Here is a 14,774-nt window from a genome sequence, read left to right as displayed (position 1 = left end):
CTTCCCGGGGCCTCCTCCTCCTTGGAGCACATTTCCAGAGGTGAACAGGAGGCGTCTGGAACAGATGCCTGTGCCACTTCATCTGTCTCCTTTCGACGTCAAGGAGTAGCAGTTCTACGCCTACCCGGTGACTGAGCTCCTCACCTTGTCACCATTAGTCCGACGCCCCATTAGTCCAACATCTCATTAGTCCATCTCAAATTTACCATTGAGCAGAGGTGCCATTAGTCCGACATCTCTAACCCAGTTGTGTTGTGGATTAGAGAGTCATATACAACCACTGGCCCCAACCTTAAGGTCAGTGGACTCTTGTCTAAATCTAATTTTATTTTTCAACCCCTTCTCAATGGGACATTTTCGGACTAATGAGACGTTGGACTAATGGGCCGATCCCCATAAAATCACGGGTATAACAGCTTTGGTTGTACAGAGTGTGGTGTGCAGCCACACGGCATCACATCACTTTAACACATCACACACAAACCAATTTCACTCACAAACATTCCCAGGTCAGATAGGAAATCTTGCGAAACCTCTCGAGATCAAATGTTATGGTTAAGGTTAAGTTTAAGGTATACTTTATTAATCGCCATAGGGAAATTCATTCTCTGCATTTGACCCATCCTCAATGCCGTTGGGGCGACCTGTAGGAGCAGTGAGCTGCCAGCATGGGCCGGCGCTCTGGGACCCATCTCCATGATGTGGAACCAGGCTGGTGGTCAGAAATACCTGGCTGGAGGATTCACCTATTGTACATGTATTTTGTGGTAGGGGAAACCGGAGTACCCGGAGGAAACCTACACAGACACGGGGAGAACATGCAAACTCCTCACAGAAAGGCCCCGTCCCTGGTGGGAATCGAACCCAGACCTTCTAACTGTCATGCACGAGCGCTAACCGCTGTACTACCGTGCGGTGACTTCAGAGTAAACAAACATGGCGGACGAAGAGGCAGTGGCGATAGTTTGTGCTTCCCGGTGCTTCCTTCTGATTGGCTACACGTCACAGTCAACAGGCTGCTGTTCGTTTGTTCTCGATGCTCACCACACACCATGAGAACAATCCAACATGTTGAATATCCCCCATTCGGAGCGGTCCCAACGTCCTTCTGAGCAGACAGAGCAGCCTTAAAGGGATATTTAGAACTGCATGAATTTAAGAAAAACATATCTCCAGAAATCAACAGCACTCTGGATAACTAGGAAATGAGGCCATATGTCAAAAATCCTGAAATATCACTTTAACATGCCACACATGGCAGGAATATCTGATAAGATTATTTTACGATATTCGGAGCATCCCTAAGATTGTCGGTCCTAATTATCCTGCCATGTGAACCAGGCTTAAGGGTGAACCTCGAAACCTTGCAGAGGAATGACATAGATATTAAACAGTGAAACAGACAAACATAATGGATGTCATCTGCTGCAGATCTCAACAAATACAAGTAGAATGACAGAAAACAGAGACCATGAAACAGAGCCAGACGAGTGGCTAATCCACACAGATCGCACAACAAGACCCTGGTTTGTTCCTACTTGATCTTATGACTTTTCGATTGGATGGTCGCATTTATGAAATCCCAAAGACTGCAAGTGTTACAATGTCCTCTGCGAACACCCAAATGGGGTCGTCTCCATTGGGTCCTCCTGCTTGTTTTTCAGTCCTATGTCAGCACTACATTCGGCGAGGTCCTGCACTGTGGCTCCAGTTGCCGTCGTGTCGTTGGGCGCCCACCGTGGCTTTGTGTGAATGTGCTGTCTGTGAGTGAGTGACTGGTGCTGGTCTGAGAGGCCGCTGACGGGTTAATAGCCTCGGTGGGCGGTGAGATTAGTTGTGTTGTCGTTATCCAACATTTCCTTTTCGGTTCCGGCTAAAGCTTGCTGTCGACTACTATCGGAGTCTTAGAACTCTCTGCTGGGCCCAAGGCGCAAGTTAAGTTGTGTTGTCACATTCGCTTTAGAGTTATTCGGTAGCCCAGGGTTTGAGCCGAGACTTGTATTTATTTACACACTTGGAAATTCTTCTATACGTTAAAATTTAGGATATGAGTTTTGTTTGAAGATGTATATTGTGAGTATATGCAATATGGTGGTCTAATGATTTCAATAGCCTGTGCTCATTATCCCATATCGGCAGAATACTTCTGTGCTCCTGCCTTACTACTACATTTGTTTCCTCACTGTTAGGCCCGAAGAGCAGCAGTGCCTAATTTTAGTTGCATTTTCATCGCTTTTTCGTTGCTTTTTTGACTCTTTTTGTCATGTTTGTATCGCCCGTGGTGTTAGCGACATTAGCATTACAGACAATCCAGTCCACTCTTGAACCGCAGAAGCTCAACTTTTGCATATTTTATCTGCAAAATAGGGCATAGGGCCTCATTTTTGACATAGGGCCTCATTTCCTAGTCATCCAGAGTGTTGCTGATTTCTGAAGATATTTTTTTTTGTAATTCATGCAGTTCTTATATTTTAAGAGTTTCGTGGCACTAGGCTAGAGCAAGGCTAGCACATTTCTAAGATATCAGCTAGCCTGCATTAAAAACAGTATAAAAAATTAAAAAAAACTTATATTTGAGCAGCATCAGCTTCGTGGTTATATAAGCTACGCGGCGGCGGAGTGATCTGCTAGAAAGTAGTCCCTCAAAATGCGATCATTCATGTGATGCAAGGTCAGTTATTAAAATTATTCTATCGACACAGACATTTATGTGGTTAGTCTGGTGTTATAAGTGATTTGCCTCAGGTGCTCTGTGGAGCGGGTCAGACTGTTTTTAATGCAGGCTAGCTGATACCATAGAAATGCACTAGCCTAGCACAAGCTTAGAGCCACGTAACTCCTCAAATATAAGTACTGCATGAATTACAAAAAAAAAGAAATCTCCAGAAATCAGCAACACTCTGGATAACCAGGAAATGAGCCCCTATGTCAAAAATCCTGAAAGATCCCTTTAAGTACACAAGAAATGTAAAAATATGGTGTTTGTATGTACTTCCAACACAAGGCACCACTGTGTAGTTCACGCACGGAAGATCCAACTTCACTTTCCGAGACGGGATTACATTTCAGAAGGGTGTTCCATTTGAAATGTACGTGTTGGACTTCTGGCTGCTGAACCACTTTGTTGCTTTCCGTGGCGCTCTTTCGCAAATACAAAGCGTCACGTTTCCTATCCCGAAACAAGACGCATGCTTTTAACCTTTACGCTTTGAATCTCTCCCTTCTCTCCGCCAGTTCCAGTCCCCGTACTCCTACTCCCCGCCATTCCGCTTCGGGACGGTCCCCAACGGCAGCACGGAGCGCAACATCCGCAAGAACTACCCGAACATGCACCAGTACATGACCAAGTACCACCAGAAGGGGGTGCAGGACGCGCTGGTCCAGCTCAAGACCAAGTAAGTCCCCCACCCTCGCTGACGCACCTTATTACTGTACGCATGTGTGCCTTGGAACGACAACAAAACAAAGCTACGGTGGCCCCCTGGGGGACAAGTGAGTGGTGGAAAACGCTGCACCGCTGGGTATCTGCCAAAACACAGAGAAGATAATTTGTTTTGCTGCTATCTCCCGCTAAGACGGCTGTACTATTAGCCCCGTTTGTACACATCAAAACTCCTGATGGTAGAAATAAAGAGCTGCAAATTTACGGGGGAAATCAAAGTGCTTTTTCTCTGAAGCTACCAAGGCTTATGTAGTAGCAGTTAGCACTCCAGTCTGACAGCAAGAAGGTACATTGATTAACCCTTTTGACCCCCACCCACACAAGCACACTAGTTATTAAGATTATTTTAGATTTGATGGAATGAATGATTCTGTCTACAAGGAAATCCTGTAGAAAAACGTTGAACCAGGAGCTGAAAGCCTCTCGCTCAAACGCCCTGAGGCCGTGCAGCAGGACAGGGACCCCAAACATACGAGCGAATCCACTTCTGAACGGCTCAAATAGAGCAAAATTAAAGTATTTCGGACTGGTCAGGTCAAAGTCCGGACTTAAATCTAGAGTTAAACTAATTCTGCAAAGAAGAGTGGGCGAACATTCCTCCCCAGCGATGTGACAAACGCATCACCAGATATTGCAAACACTTGACCTCAGTTATTGCTGCAAAGGGCGGCACAGGCAGTTATTAGGTTCGGGGGGCATTTACTTTTTCCACACAGGGCCAGAGAGGTTTGAATTTGTCTTTCCCTTAATAAATGTGATCATCGAAAGAAATGTAGGGGGTAGCATATCAATTTCTCAGTTTCTCACGTGGCTGCACGTTTCGGCGTGAGCCTTCATCAGGCTGATTGCTCTGACTTACATGCATGTATATATTTATGTATCAGATGGACAAAGGACCCAATTACAGTTGAACCAATCATCTTACAGTGCTATACATACACAAGCCATACAAATCTGAAGGAACTGGTCACCGTTTTTACATACTGAGAGATGTTCTTGCCTGATCTTAGACAAGTTGATGCGTACCTGTCTGGTCTCTGTGAGTGCCCTCAGTCACACAAAACGACCCCAGCATGTTTCTATGGTTCCAAACGGGGTGAAGATGGAAGCGACTAAGCTCTTCCACAGGCACAAAGACCAGACAGGTACGTATCAACTCGTCTGAGCTCAGATAAGAACATATCTCAGTATGGAAAAACGGTGGTCTGTTCCTTTAACCCCCCAAAAAAAAAAATTGTTAAAAGAGAAATCATCGTTCAGTCCATGAAGTGCCATTGTGTTCAGTGTATAAATCCAAAACATTTCTCTTGAGACAGCTTTTTAAGGATATTGCCCCCTCTTGTGGACAGCGTAACCCTTTCTATCACAAAGAATCTCATAGATTAGAACACGGGGAACCATTTGCTTCTTTGTAGTGTTTGCCATATTGCCTGATCTACTGTAATGGCAGTCTTGTGAACTGAAATCCTTTCTTTCAACTTGGCCAACATACGCATGTGTAAAGATCCACCAACATTTGCATTTAGGAAAGCACCAACAATAAAACACAAAGTTATATGAGTCCAGACCACACCCATGGCTGACAACAACTGGAATGCACAGATGTGGCAATTGTGCTGTTTAACATTTATCAAGCATCCACATACTGGAAGAACATTTTCAATGAGGCAATTTGTCAATTGTAAGTCAACCCATGACATTTATATCAGGGGTGAAGAACTTCAGGCTTCAGAGACCATTTGACCAGGCCCCCCAAGGCATTTTTCACATTGAATATAATATAGATAAGGGTCATGCGATTTTATGTGACGTATGTGAAAATTGATTGACAAGTACTGCATCATGGCGACCGCTAAGAAAAGGAAGGTGAATCTTGATTGGAAAAATAGACAAATGATTTATTCTTTGTCAAAGTGAAAGGCGAGCCAGTGTGCCCAGTATGTGGCGAGGGGCCAGCAGTGATGAAGAAGGCACACCTCGTGCGCCATTACACCTCGAAACAAATGCACTTGGATAAAATGCATGCTTTGATTAGCATCGTCATCACTGCCAGCTGACATCAGACACCTCAACAGAGATAAACAATTCCAGCCATCGGATTTCGGGAGTCTGACATGCATAGAAATGATGATCCTCCAAACTATCAGTCCTACCCAGTGTGCGAAATACCCGTCAATATTAGGGGGGGGTCCCCATCGCGACCATCCATGTGCGACAACAAGTATAAATCCACTTCCCATAGTGCCTAGCTCTACAGCCCAGGGGCCAAAAACAAGTGCAGTGCCCAATGACAATTATCATCCCTATCTCTCCAGACACACACACATTTGGCCACAGAGAGAAAGAAGAACGCACACACGATCATTAGTGCCGTGGACAATGACTACGGTATATGCGTAGAAACCGATCAGTTGCGGTAACTGTAGCGTTGGTCCAATCCACTAAGTCGTTCCTGACCCATGGCAATCCTAGGTCTTTATCAATATCATGTTGTGGCTACAGTGAGTGATAAGAGGGGCAAAATACGGTAGTTTCCCGGCCAAAAAGGGAAATTTGACAGCTATGACAGGGCATCATCAGTTGCATTGTTCAGAACTCATGGATGGCCTGGAAAGGTTCACTGGTTTCGTGCAGAAAAACGAACCCCTGCAGTAGCTGATTGATGATAATGTCCGGTCTGGCACCGCGGTGAAGTTGGATATTGGACAGATATTCAGAGCGGGAGCTGCAGCGGCTGTGAAGCCGACAGAAACACACAGGGAAGCGGCTAACACTCGTAGACTATGGCCTGTCAGATTTAGGGACCGTCAGCAAATGACTCTACTTAAATTGTGGTAGTGTAGTCGGCCTACGTGTCATCTATGTTGACAGTATTTTCATACTGAGTCTGCACAATGCGGCCAATCCCTGCCTGCGATGGGCCCTTCAAGTGCCGCTGGCCCAGCTCACATATCAATGGCCGCTGGCTGCTCTGCTTTATGCCCATGACACTGGGGGCCGCCATGGCTCCGCCATTGCTGTAGTACCTCCATATCACCGCTAGTGCCCCATTGAAAAGTATTGGACTTTAGACACGTTAAAAACAGCTTTAACGCCTGGTTTCTATTTTTTCAACACTAGACTAGGCTAGATATTCCTCCTGAGATAACGCTGGGTTAGTCACAATTTAAGAAACCAGGCTGATTTTCGAAAGAAGAATTTTAGAAATCTCGTACTTAATGAGGGTCGGACTGTTAGCATTGGAGCAGCGCGAGCTACACGTCACGGAGGGCCGAGTCTACAGTGAAGATCCCGCCCTTATGCCCTTTTTAGGAACATGCTTCGTCAGAGCTGGGGAGGGGGAGTCTGTAAATCCGCCATGACTTCCCCCACGACCGTAGTCATTATGGTATACTATACGGGGAGGAGTGAGCAGAAGCTGTCCATTATATATACAGTCTATGTCACATACACCTCCGGCAAGAGTGCAGAATGTGCTTGTGTCTGCACCTTTGGCCCCAGGGGTCTGATGGGTTAATCAGGGGGGTCGGACCCCCCCTGTATTTCGCACACTGGCCCTACCTCAGTGTTGAAGTCTAGAATGTTTGTTACTGAATTGTAAGGCCCTTGGAGTACATAATGAAAGCTGATTTGGCCCCTGGTGTGAAAAGGGTTCTGCTTCTCTGCCCATGTGGTTTGGCGTATGTTATTGTAAAATGCAATATTGACCTTAAACAGTTTCCATCCATTTGTTTCACTTTCTGGTTATTCAAGCAAACTAACTCCTAAGCTCCTCCCACACCGCTTCTTCCTGCTCCCCTTTGCTTCGCAGCTGTTTCAGTCAAGAGTAAAAATGGGGGGTGGAGTAAAGTGTGTGGCCGTAGTGAAGTGATGGCGAGAGTTTTTCTCCGCGATGTGGCTGTGCTAATAAAAATCCACGACTGTCATCTCTGCTCCCATCTCCCTGACGCTCCCCAGACCTGAAACAAACACAAGCGCCTCACCAGGGGGGCCCTCTGCGGTCAAGTGTTTGCTCTGTCTCCCGGAAAACCAAGCCAGAGCCGCCCAAAGTGTTAGACGCTCATTTGCCGTGGCTTACAGTGCTTTAATAGATGCTTATCGTTTTTAGTTTTGGATCTGCGGGCCCTTTCCCTCCCAAACTTCTGCCCCCTCTCTGCAATTACACTGATACGGCAGCGCTAAGACGACGCCTTTCAGAATATGAGATCTTTTGCATTAAGGTTTTGGTTTGCGCGCTGCAGGCGGAATGGTGATCAGTCTCCTCACAATTACCATGCTTTAAGTGGATTTCCCCTCAAAGGCGAGCAAAAGTAAGCAGTCCAGTCCAAATTTAGGCATTAAAGCAGCGGGATTTCTATCCGCGCAGTAAAAGGATTCACATATATTGTTGTAAAAGTATCGCTACATTAGCTGACACAATATCCATTACACGAGCGTCCAAAAGCACTGCAATAACACTAAGCTCTTGAATCGTATATTAGTTTAGAGAATCATAAACATAAATACATGATAACTTTGAGGAGTGTCTTTAAGTTTAGATGCTGGCTTGGAAACTAATTGCGTTTGACTTTTGTTTTAATTTACTGGAACAAAATGTGTCTTCTATGGACAAGGCCATGGGAACCCAGGGTGCTGAGGGTGATACAGCACCCCCTGGTGAATAGTTCACGCATTACAAACAGTATTAAACACATAGGAAATAAACACGGAAATTGCGTTTTGGGGAAGAATGTCTTGTCTCAGCACCCCCCAGCCAAAATATCTCCCCAAGGCTCTGTCTATGGGTCATGGATTGATTTGTTTGGGCAGTGGTTCCAGCATCAAAATATAGTACCAAAACCAACACCAACACTATTATCATAAAAATGAATCACATTTCACTGCAGGGGGTCCTGAGTGGTTGGTTGAGGGATTTTGGTGGTTGCGGCCTGAAAAGTTTGGGAACTCCTGTGTTAGGGCACCCAGACCAACATGATGCTAACTTCACCAACTGATCCTGTCTTTTTTTTTTTTTTTTTTATCCCAATAGAGACGTAGCCGTGTCTTTTTGATATAAATACACATTCAAACAGTGTGTGGCAGAAAACAAGCAGCTGTGGGATAATTCTTCAAACTTGTTTAAAACATTGCTCAGGATGTAGATATTTCTCCAAAGTTAGGCTTGAAGCTAAAACGCTAACGCTGACAAACGGTAACCTAGCATGACTGTCGGAATTATGAAACACACTCGACTTGATGTTTGTTATGTTCTGATTTTTCACAAAAAGAATGTCCGTAGATTCTACTGGTCTTTGCTTGTGTTTCTCCCAGTGTTTTGAGAAGGCGCGTGCGAGGGAATGTGACCAATGAGGAGCCACAAAGTCACGTGACCGCCATCTACTGGTCATTGTCATGTTTGCGTGTTTGAGTGCAGGGCTAACAAAAACTAGTCCGTTTTCTGTACTTTGTTGCAAAAATCGTGATCAGATACAAAAAAAACTACGATGATTATGCACATTAATGACATTAGGCAATTAGTTATGATATAAAATAAACTATAAAAATGACAAAGACAATTTCGTCTTTTTCCATAAAATGACCGGAGGGTCTTGGCCCACCGAGCCCACTGATAACAGCTGTCCCGGCTTATAATGTAGTTGCACGAGTGCGTGCCCTTCCTCATCCAATCAATGCATTGCAGAGTGACGCTACTTTACCAAAATGATCACTTTTCGACATTTTGCCATACTATGGACCATAAACATAAATATATTTAGTTGAAATTTTACATGAAAGACACACACTCTGTGACACTTTATAAATAAAAAAAACTTTATAAATAAAAAAATGAAGTGGGATGTGCATAAGTATTTACCAGCCTTCAGAAGTTTCCTGATGATTTCTGAATGATCACATGTTGACCCAATGACTAAAGAGTCTACCTGTGCGTAATCTAAAGTCAGTTCAAATACAGCTGCTCTGTGATGGCCTCAGAGACTATTGTGGAGCAGAAGCATTATGAAGTCCAAGAACACACCAGACAGGTCTGAGATAAAGTTATGAGAAGTATAAAGCTAGGTTAGGTTATAAAAAGATTTCCAAAGCTTTGAACATCTCTCAAAGTACAGTTAAATACACCATCCAGGAATGGAAAGAGTCTGGCATCACTGCAAACCTACCAAGACCCGGCCGTCCTCCTAAACTTACTGACCGAACAAGGACAGCACTGACCACAGCTGTTACCAAGAAGCCTATGATGACCCTGGATGAACTGCAGAGAGCTACAGCTCAGGTGGGGGAAACTGTCCACAGGACAACTATTAGTCGTACACTGCACAAATCTGGCCTTAATGGCATCATGTATGAATTTCATTTCACTTCACAATTGTGTGGCACTTAGTGTGTGTCTTCACATAAAATTTCAATTAAATATATTTATGTTTATGGTCCATCGTATGGCAAAATGTCGGAAACATAAAGGTTGGCTCATACTTATCCATACCACTGTAATTGTATCAGTCAATAGAATTTTGCTCTCTTATAATTTACTAAATATTTAAGACAGTTATTTACAGCTGTTTTTTTTCTCAAACTGTGCAGTACGCATCAGCAGATTGTAAAGGTACATTTTCTCCTCGCTGCCTGAGTCGATTCCTCTTCGTGTCTTCTTTGGGCAAGACATCCCAGCCATTACTATTTACGAGGTGCAACCGACCCACCAAAAACATGGGGAGACCATCCAAAATGCATGCGGCTTTTGTCCTTGGATGTAAGTCTTATACCTCGTGTCAATAGGCTCCTCCCCCCCTACCCCCCGGGGGCGCCGCGCTCCTCTCCTGTCATTTCTTTTCGAGCGGACAGCCGGTGCCCGATCCCCAATAAGGGGCTCCATTTGTACGCGGGGGTGACAATAATCTCCCCGCGGCCCACGAATAGCCCGCGGCTCAGCACAAACAGACACTTGACGTATGGCCCTTTAAGCTAACACAATAGTTAGCGCCGGCATCAGACATTCCCAGACTTGCGCCGCGAAGCACATCAGGGGCCCACGGAGCGATCAGTCAGCGGCGCGTCCCCGGGGACAGGCCCAGATCGCTGGCGTCCGTCGCGCTTTATGGAGATTACATCGGGCCAAAGGAAAACGGCCATCGATTTCCGCGTTAAACATTAATTCAGACGTCAATGAGAGTGGTATATGATAATGAGCTTCCATCTGAACTGTTCTTTATGTGCCGCGGCGCTCGCTAATGGACGGGGCGTGGGACTGGGAGCCCCGCCAAAGCGACACTTGGCGACACCATCCCTTTTCCCAACCTGACAAAAGTACTGTATTAAATGACATTGTCTGAGTTTTAACAACAATATAATGTTCTCCTCCCCTGCAGTGTATTTCACTTCATTCACACATGGTTGTTTCTTCCTTTGATTTGAACTTCCTGGATTTAGTTGTTAATGAAAGTGTTTCTAGCTCTCACAGACTCTCCAGCAGTTCCCCATTGTTCTCATAATGCCTGATTCCTCCCTGGTTTGCGCTGGAGGGAAATGCGCTACATCTTGACACACGACTGTGCACGTGGTCAGGGCCGGATTTAAGTAAAATGGGCCCCGGGGCTAAAGTTTTTTCAGGGCCCGCCATAATCAATCAATATTTACTCATATAGCGCCTTAACAACATCTGTACATATACTGTCTGTCTGTCGGATTTCTCTCTCTCTACAATGAAAGGATAAATGAATGTTTTTTTATTTTATTTGACCCCGCAGAAATAACTTCTTAAACATTTTTTAAAAATGACAAATTTGTGAAAGAAAAAAAAAAAAGTTTAACATTATGACCCTAATTTGAGCTCCATGGCCCTCGCGGTAGAACCTTTGCTACTGCCAGACTGGTGGGGGGGACACATTTAAAAGGGGGTCTGGGGGTCCTCCCACAGAGAACTTTTTTATTTTAATGGTGCTTTTTGGTGCATTTTCATGTATTTTAACAGAGCAATAGGTACGTATTTTTTCCCAGTGTCAACTCAATGAAAATGGCTCAGACCTAGTTTTGAACTGGTTTAGACCTCGTGTCGTCCTGGTTTAGACCTGGTTTAGTCTTGGGTAAAAAATCCTCTGATAAATTTGAGGGACTTTGCAAAGAGACAGGGAACTAGTTTACAGGCCGCACAGCGCACACATTTTTCTCCATATCCCCATGGGCCCTTCAATCTGCTGGGCCCCTTTCACAAATGTCTTGTTTACTATGTAGATCGACGGTGCCTTATTAAGTTTACCCTACAACAAGAAAATGATTTGATTACCGCTGCTTTTTTTGGGGGCCTCAGCATTCATATTTTAAGTTTATCACCAGCCTCTTTAAGAATTAAAGAGTAACAATGAAATAAAGGCTCTAGAGTTTTAAAATACATTGGGGCAGCTCCTCCTGCTGGGAGCTGTAGGAATAACTAACCTAACTTCCAGTTTCGATTTACGCCGTAGTTTACAGGCTCTCGTCGTCTATTAGAATATCATGAAAAAGTTCATTTATTTCTTAAATTCAACTTAAAATATGAAACTAATGTATGATATAGACTCATTCCATTCAAAGTGAGATATGTCAAGCTTTGTTATAATGTTGATGATCATGGCTTACAGTCCATTTTTAATTTTGGGTTTCAAAATGATAACAAATAAAAGCTGTACGTATCTCACTTTGCATGTAATGAGTCTGAATGATGAGAACAGAAGTGAATGCACTTTTTCATGATACTCTAATAATATGTCGAGCTACATGTTCCAGCCATGTCCTAATGTGTAGAATGAGTTCAGACCTGCTCACCACAACTGCCTCTGAAATCCTGCACTGTCACTCACAAAGCTGTTACTTCAGGTCAGAAGTGCCGTCATGCATGAGTTAAATATAGAAACTGCAGTTATGCGTAAGACCTGAGGTGGCAGCAGTGAGTGTAAAAATGACCAACTTGCATCTAGTCTCTTTAAATATAGAAAATATATGTGAGTATAACTGATCGCATAACAGATGTATAAAAAGGCATAGAAAAAACACTGACATTGGCTTAGACAAGTTTGCACTATTTTATTTTCAACAAAACACAATTGAGATTTTACAACGACAAAAACATGTGATTTGGCATTATTTGTGATTGTTAATTATGTATCTTCCTTATTGACAGAAGAGGCAGAGTTCTGTTCCTGTGTTCCTCACGCACCTGCCTTGTGTTGCAGTAAGCTGGACGCCTTCATCTACGACGCGGCGGTGCTGAACTACATGGCGGGGCGGGACGACGGCTGCAAGCTGGTCACCATCGGCAGCGGCTACATTTTCGCCACCACGGGCTACGGCATCGCGCTGCAGAAGGGCTCCTACTGGAAGCGGCTGGTGGACCTGGCCATACTGGGCATCATCGGAGACGGTCAGTGCGTTGGAATTCTTCTAATAAAGTAAAAAATGTACTTTATTCATGAAAGTTTCGCTTTTTGAGCTTTCCACAATGTTAAAATGACATCATCCATAGCAAACCTGCAGGGCTGGGTGTCTTTTTTATTTATCATTTGGTGCGTTTGTTTATGCTATCTAAACGCCTGATCCGGCCCGTGAGATGATTGATTCTGGCCCCTGCCCTGTAGAGCATAAATTCCAGAGTATGTAATAAAAAATAACTACTAGGGGGCATTCAATTTAAAAAAAGGAAAGAGGTGTCCAGCAGAGGGCACTGATATAATAAGAGATCAGGATATGAACAACACATTATATAGCCACCTGGTAAATGGACAGTCTGCCCCAGGGCGGCTGTGGCTACAATAACAGCTTACCACCATAATACCACCATAATTACCACCATAATGACTACTATGTAATACTTTGAGGAACTTGTGACACAGGCTTGTAAAGTGCAATACAAGTGTTCATTTATTTGAAAAATGTTCTCTATTTTATGTGGCCCACGACCCGCCATGGGAGCTGAATTTCGGGACACGACCCAAAATGAGTTTGACACCCCTGCTTTAGAATATAACTTTTGCGCACCATCAGCTTCATCACCCGCTTTACAAACTCATCCACAACTGCTGTTCCTTACCTTAAAGTCACTGGTCAGGCTCTTTGTAACGATGAAGACAGGGAAACACGCTGTCCATCAAGAGTCCTGCTTCTGCATGTGATAATCCGAGTAAAACACCAAAAACATCATACATGATTGTCCGTGTGCTTTCATTTGGTCAAATCTGTCAGTATGTCCAACCATAAGCCTCCAGTTTTCTTACATAACTCAAAAAGGCAGAGCCCTATTAATGTGAAAACATTTGACCATCATGGAGCCAGCAACTCTATATTATTTTAAATGGAAAATGAGGTGCGGGTCAGATTTAATTGCTTAATTAATCTTGCCTAGGGCGCCAATTTGGCTACTCTAAGGGAGAAAACTAGCTAAATATCTCAACAATGTGAAAAGTCAATGTTTTCACCTGCCGTTTCCAACAAAACAGCCATCCTCAGGGAGAACACCGAGCATGCAGTGTTTTTTAATAGATTCTAAATCATTCAGCCCCGGGGTGCCTTAAATGCGTCCCTCAGACCCTTCACATTTCTAACCTCAACAACTAGCATTTTACTCTGAGACAGAGCCAGTGTTAATTTTGACAACATATTTTAATAGTTAAATAGTTTTAGTCTTAGTCTTTTGACGAAAATGTAATTCGATTTTAGTCTAGTTTTAGTCAAAAAAATATCTTCAATTTTAGTCTCGTTTTAGTCGACTAAAATTGCACGTAATTTTTGTCGACTAAATTTAAGACGAATTAAGTCGACTTTGCTTTGATAATATTCATTCTTATCATATTTAATCTTGTTCCTCTGCTTCATGGAGCTGCTCCACATGAACAAACGGTCAATAGAAGTTTGGATGATTTTAGTCTCTCCTTTTCATTTTTATTTAGTCTTATTTTAGTCGACGAAAATATCTGGACATTTTAGTCATAGTTTTAGTCTCATGAAAAACCTTTAATTTAGTTTTAGTCCAATTTTAGTCGTCAAAAATATCACTTTGATTAAAATTAAGACTTTTTAGTCGACGAAATTAACACTGGACAGAGCTGCCATTGAGGTTTTATGCCTAAATGAAGGTGTGGGGCACCTTTAAAGCAGAACTAAGTAACTCATGCCCCTAGAGGCCATCAGCGCCACTGCAGGTGTCGTAGCATGTAGCAATGTTTTAATCATTACTGGTTCGTGAGAGTAAATACTACACTGACAGAAAAGACTAAGGAAGTGTGGTTTTCTGGCCAGAGACCCCCCCCCCCCCCCCGATCATCCCATCCCATTCGTAGTCCAGAAGGACTACGAAAAGGATTTATTA

The 14,774-nt window shown here is 43.7% G+C and overlaps 1 protein-coding gene across 1 annotated transcript in view; it reads left to right on the top strand.

Annotated features, from left to right (window-relative positions):
- The window catches only part of grin2ab (glutamate receptor, ionotropic, N-methyl D-aspartate 2A, b), a 409,906-nt gene that overhangs the window by 367,488 nt on the left and 27,644 nt on the right, over window positions 1-14,774 (top strand). Inside the window, exons 15-16 of the mRNA XM_079552610.1 lie at window positions 3,235-3,395; window positions 12,646-12,833. Of these exons, the coding sequence (XP_079408736.1) occupies window positions 3,235-3,395; window positions 12,646-12,833 (349 nt within the window). The remainder of the gene's footprint in view (window positions 1-3,234; window positions 3,396-12,645; window positions 12,834-14,774) is intronic.

Source organism: Gobius niger, assembly GCF_951799975.1.
Source record: "Gobius niger genome assembly, chromosome: 3".
Classification (NCBI taxonomy): domain Eukaryota; kingdom Metazoa; phylum Chordata; class Actinopteri; order Gobiiformes; family Gobiidae; genus Gobius; species Gobius niger.
The sequence above is the reverse complement of the archived record's forward strand: the minus strand, read 5'-3'. Positions and strand labels throughout refer to the sequence as shown.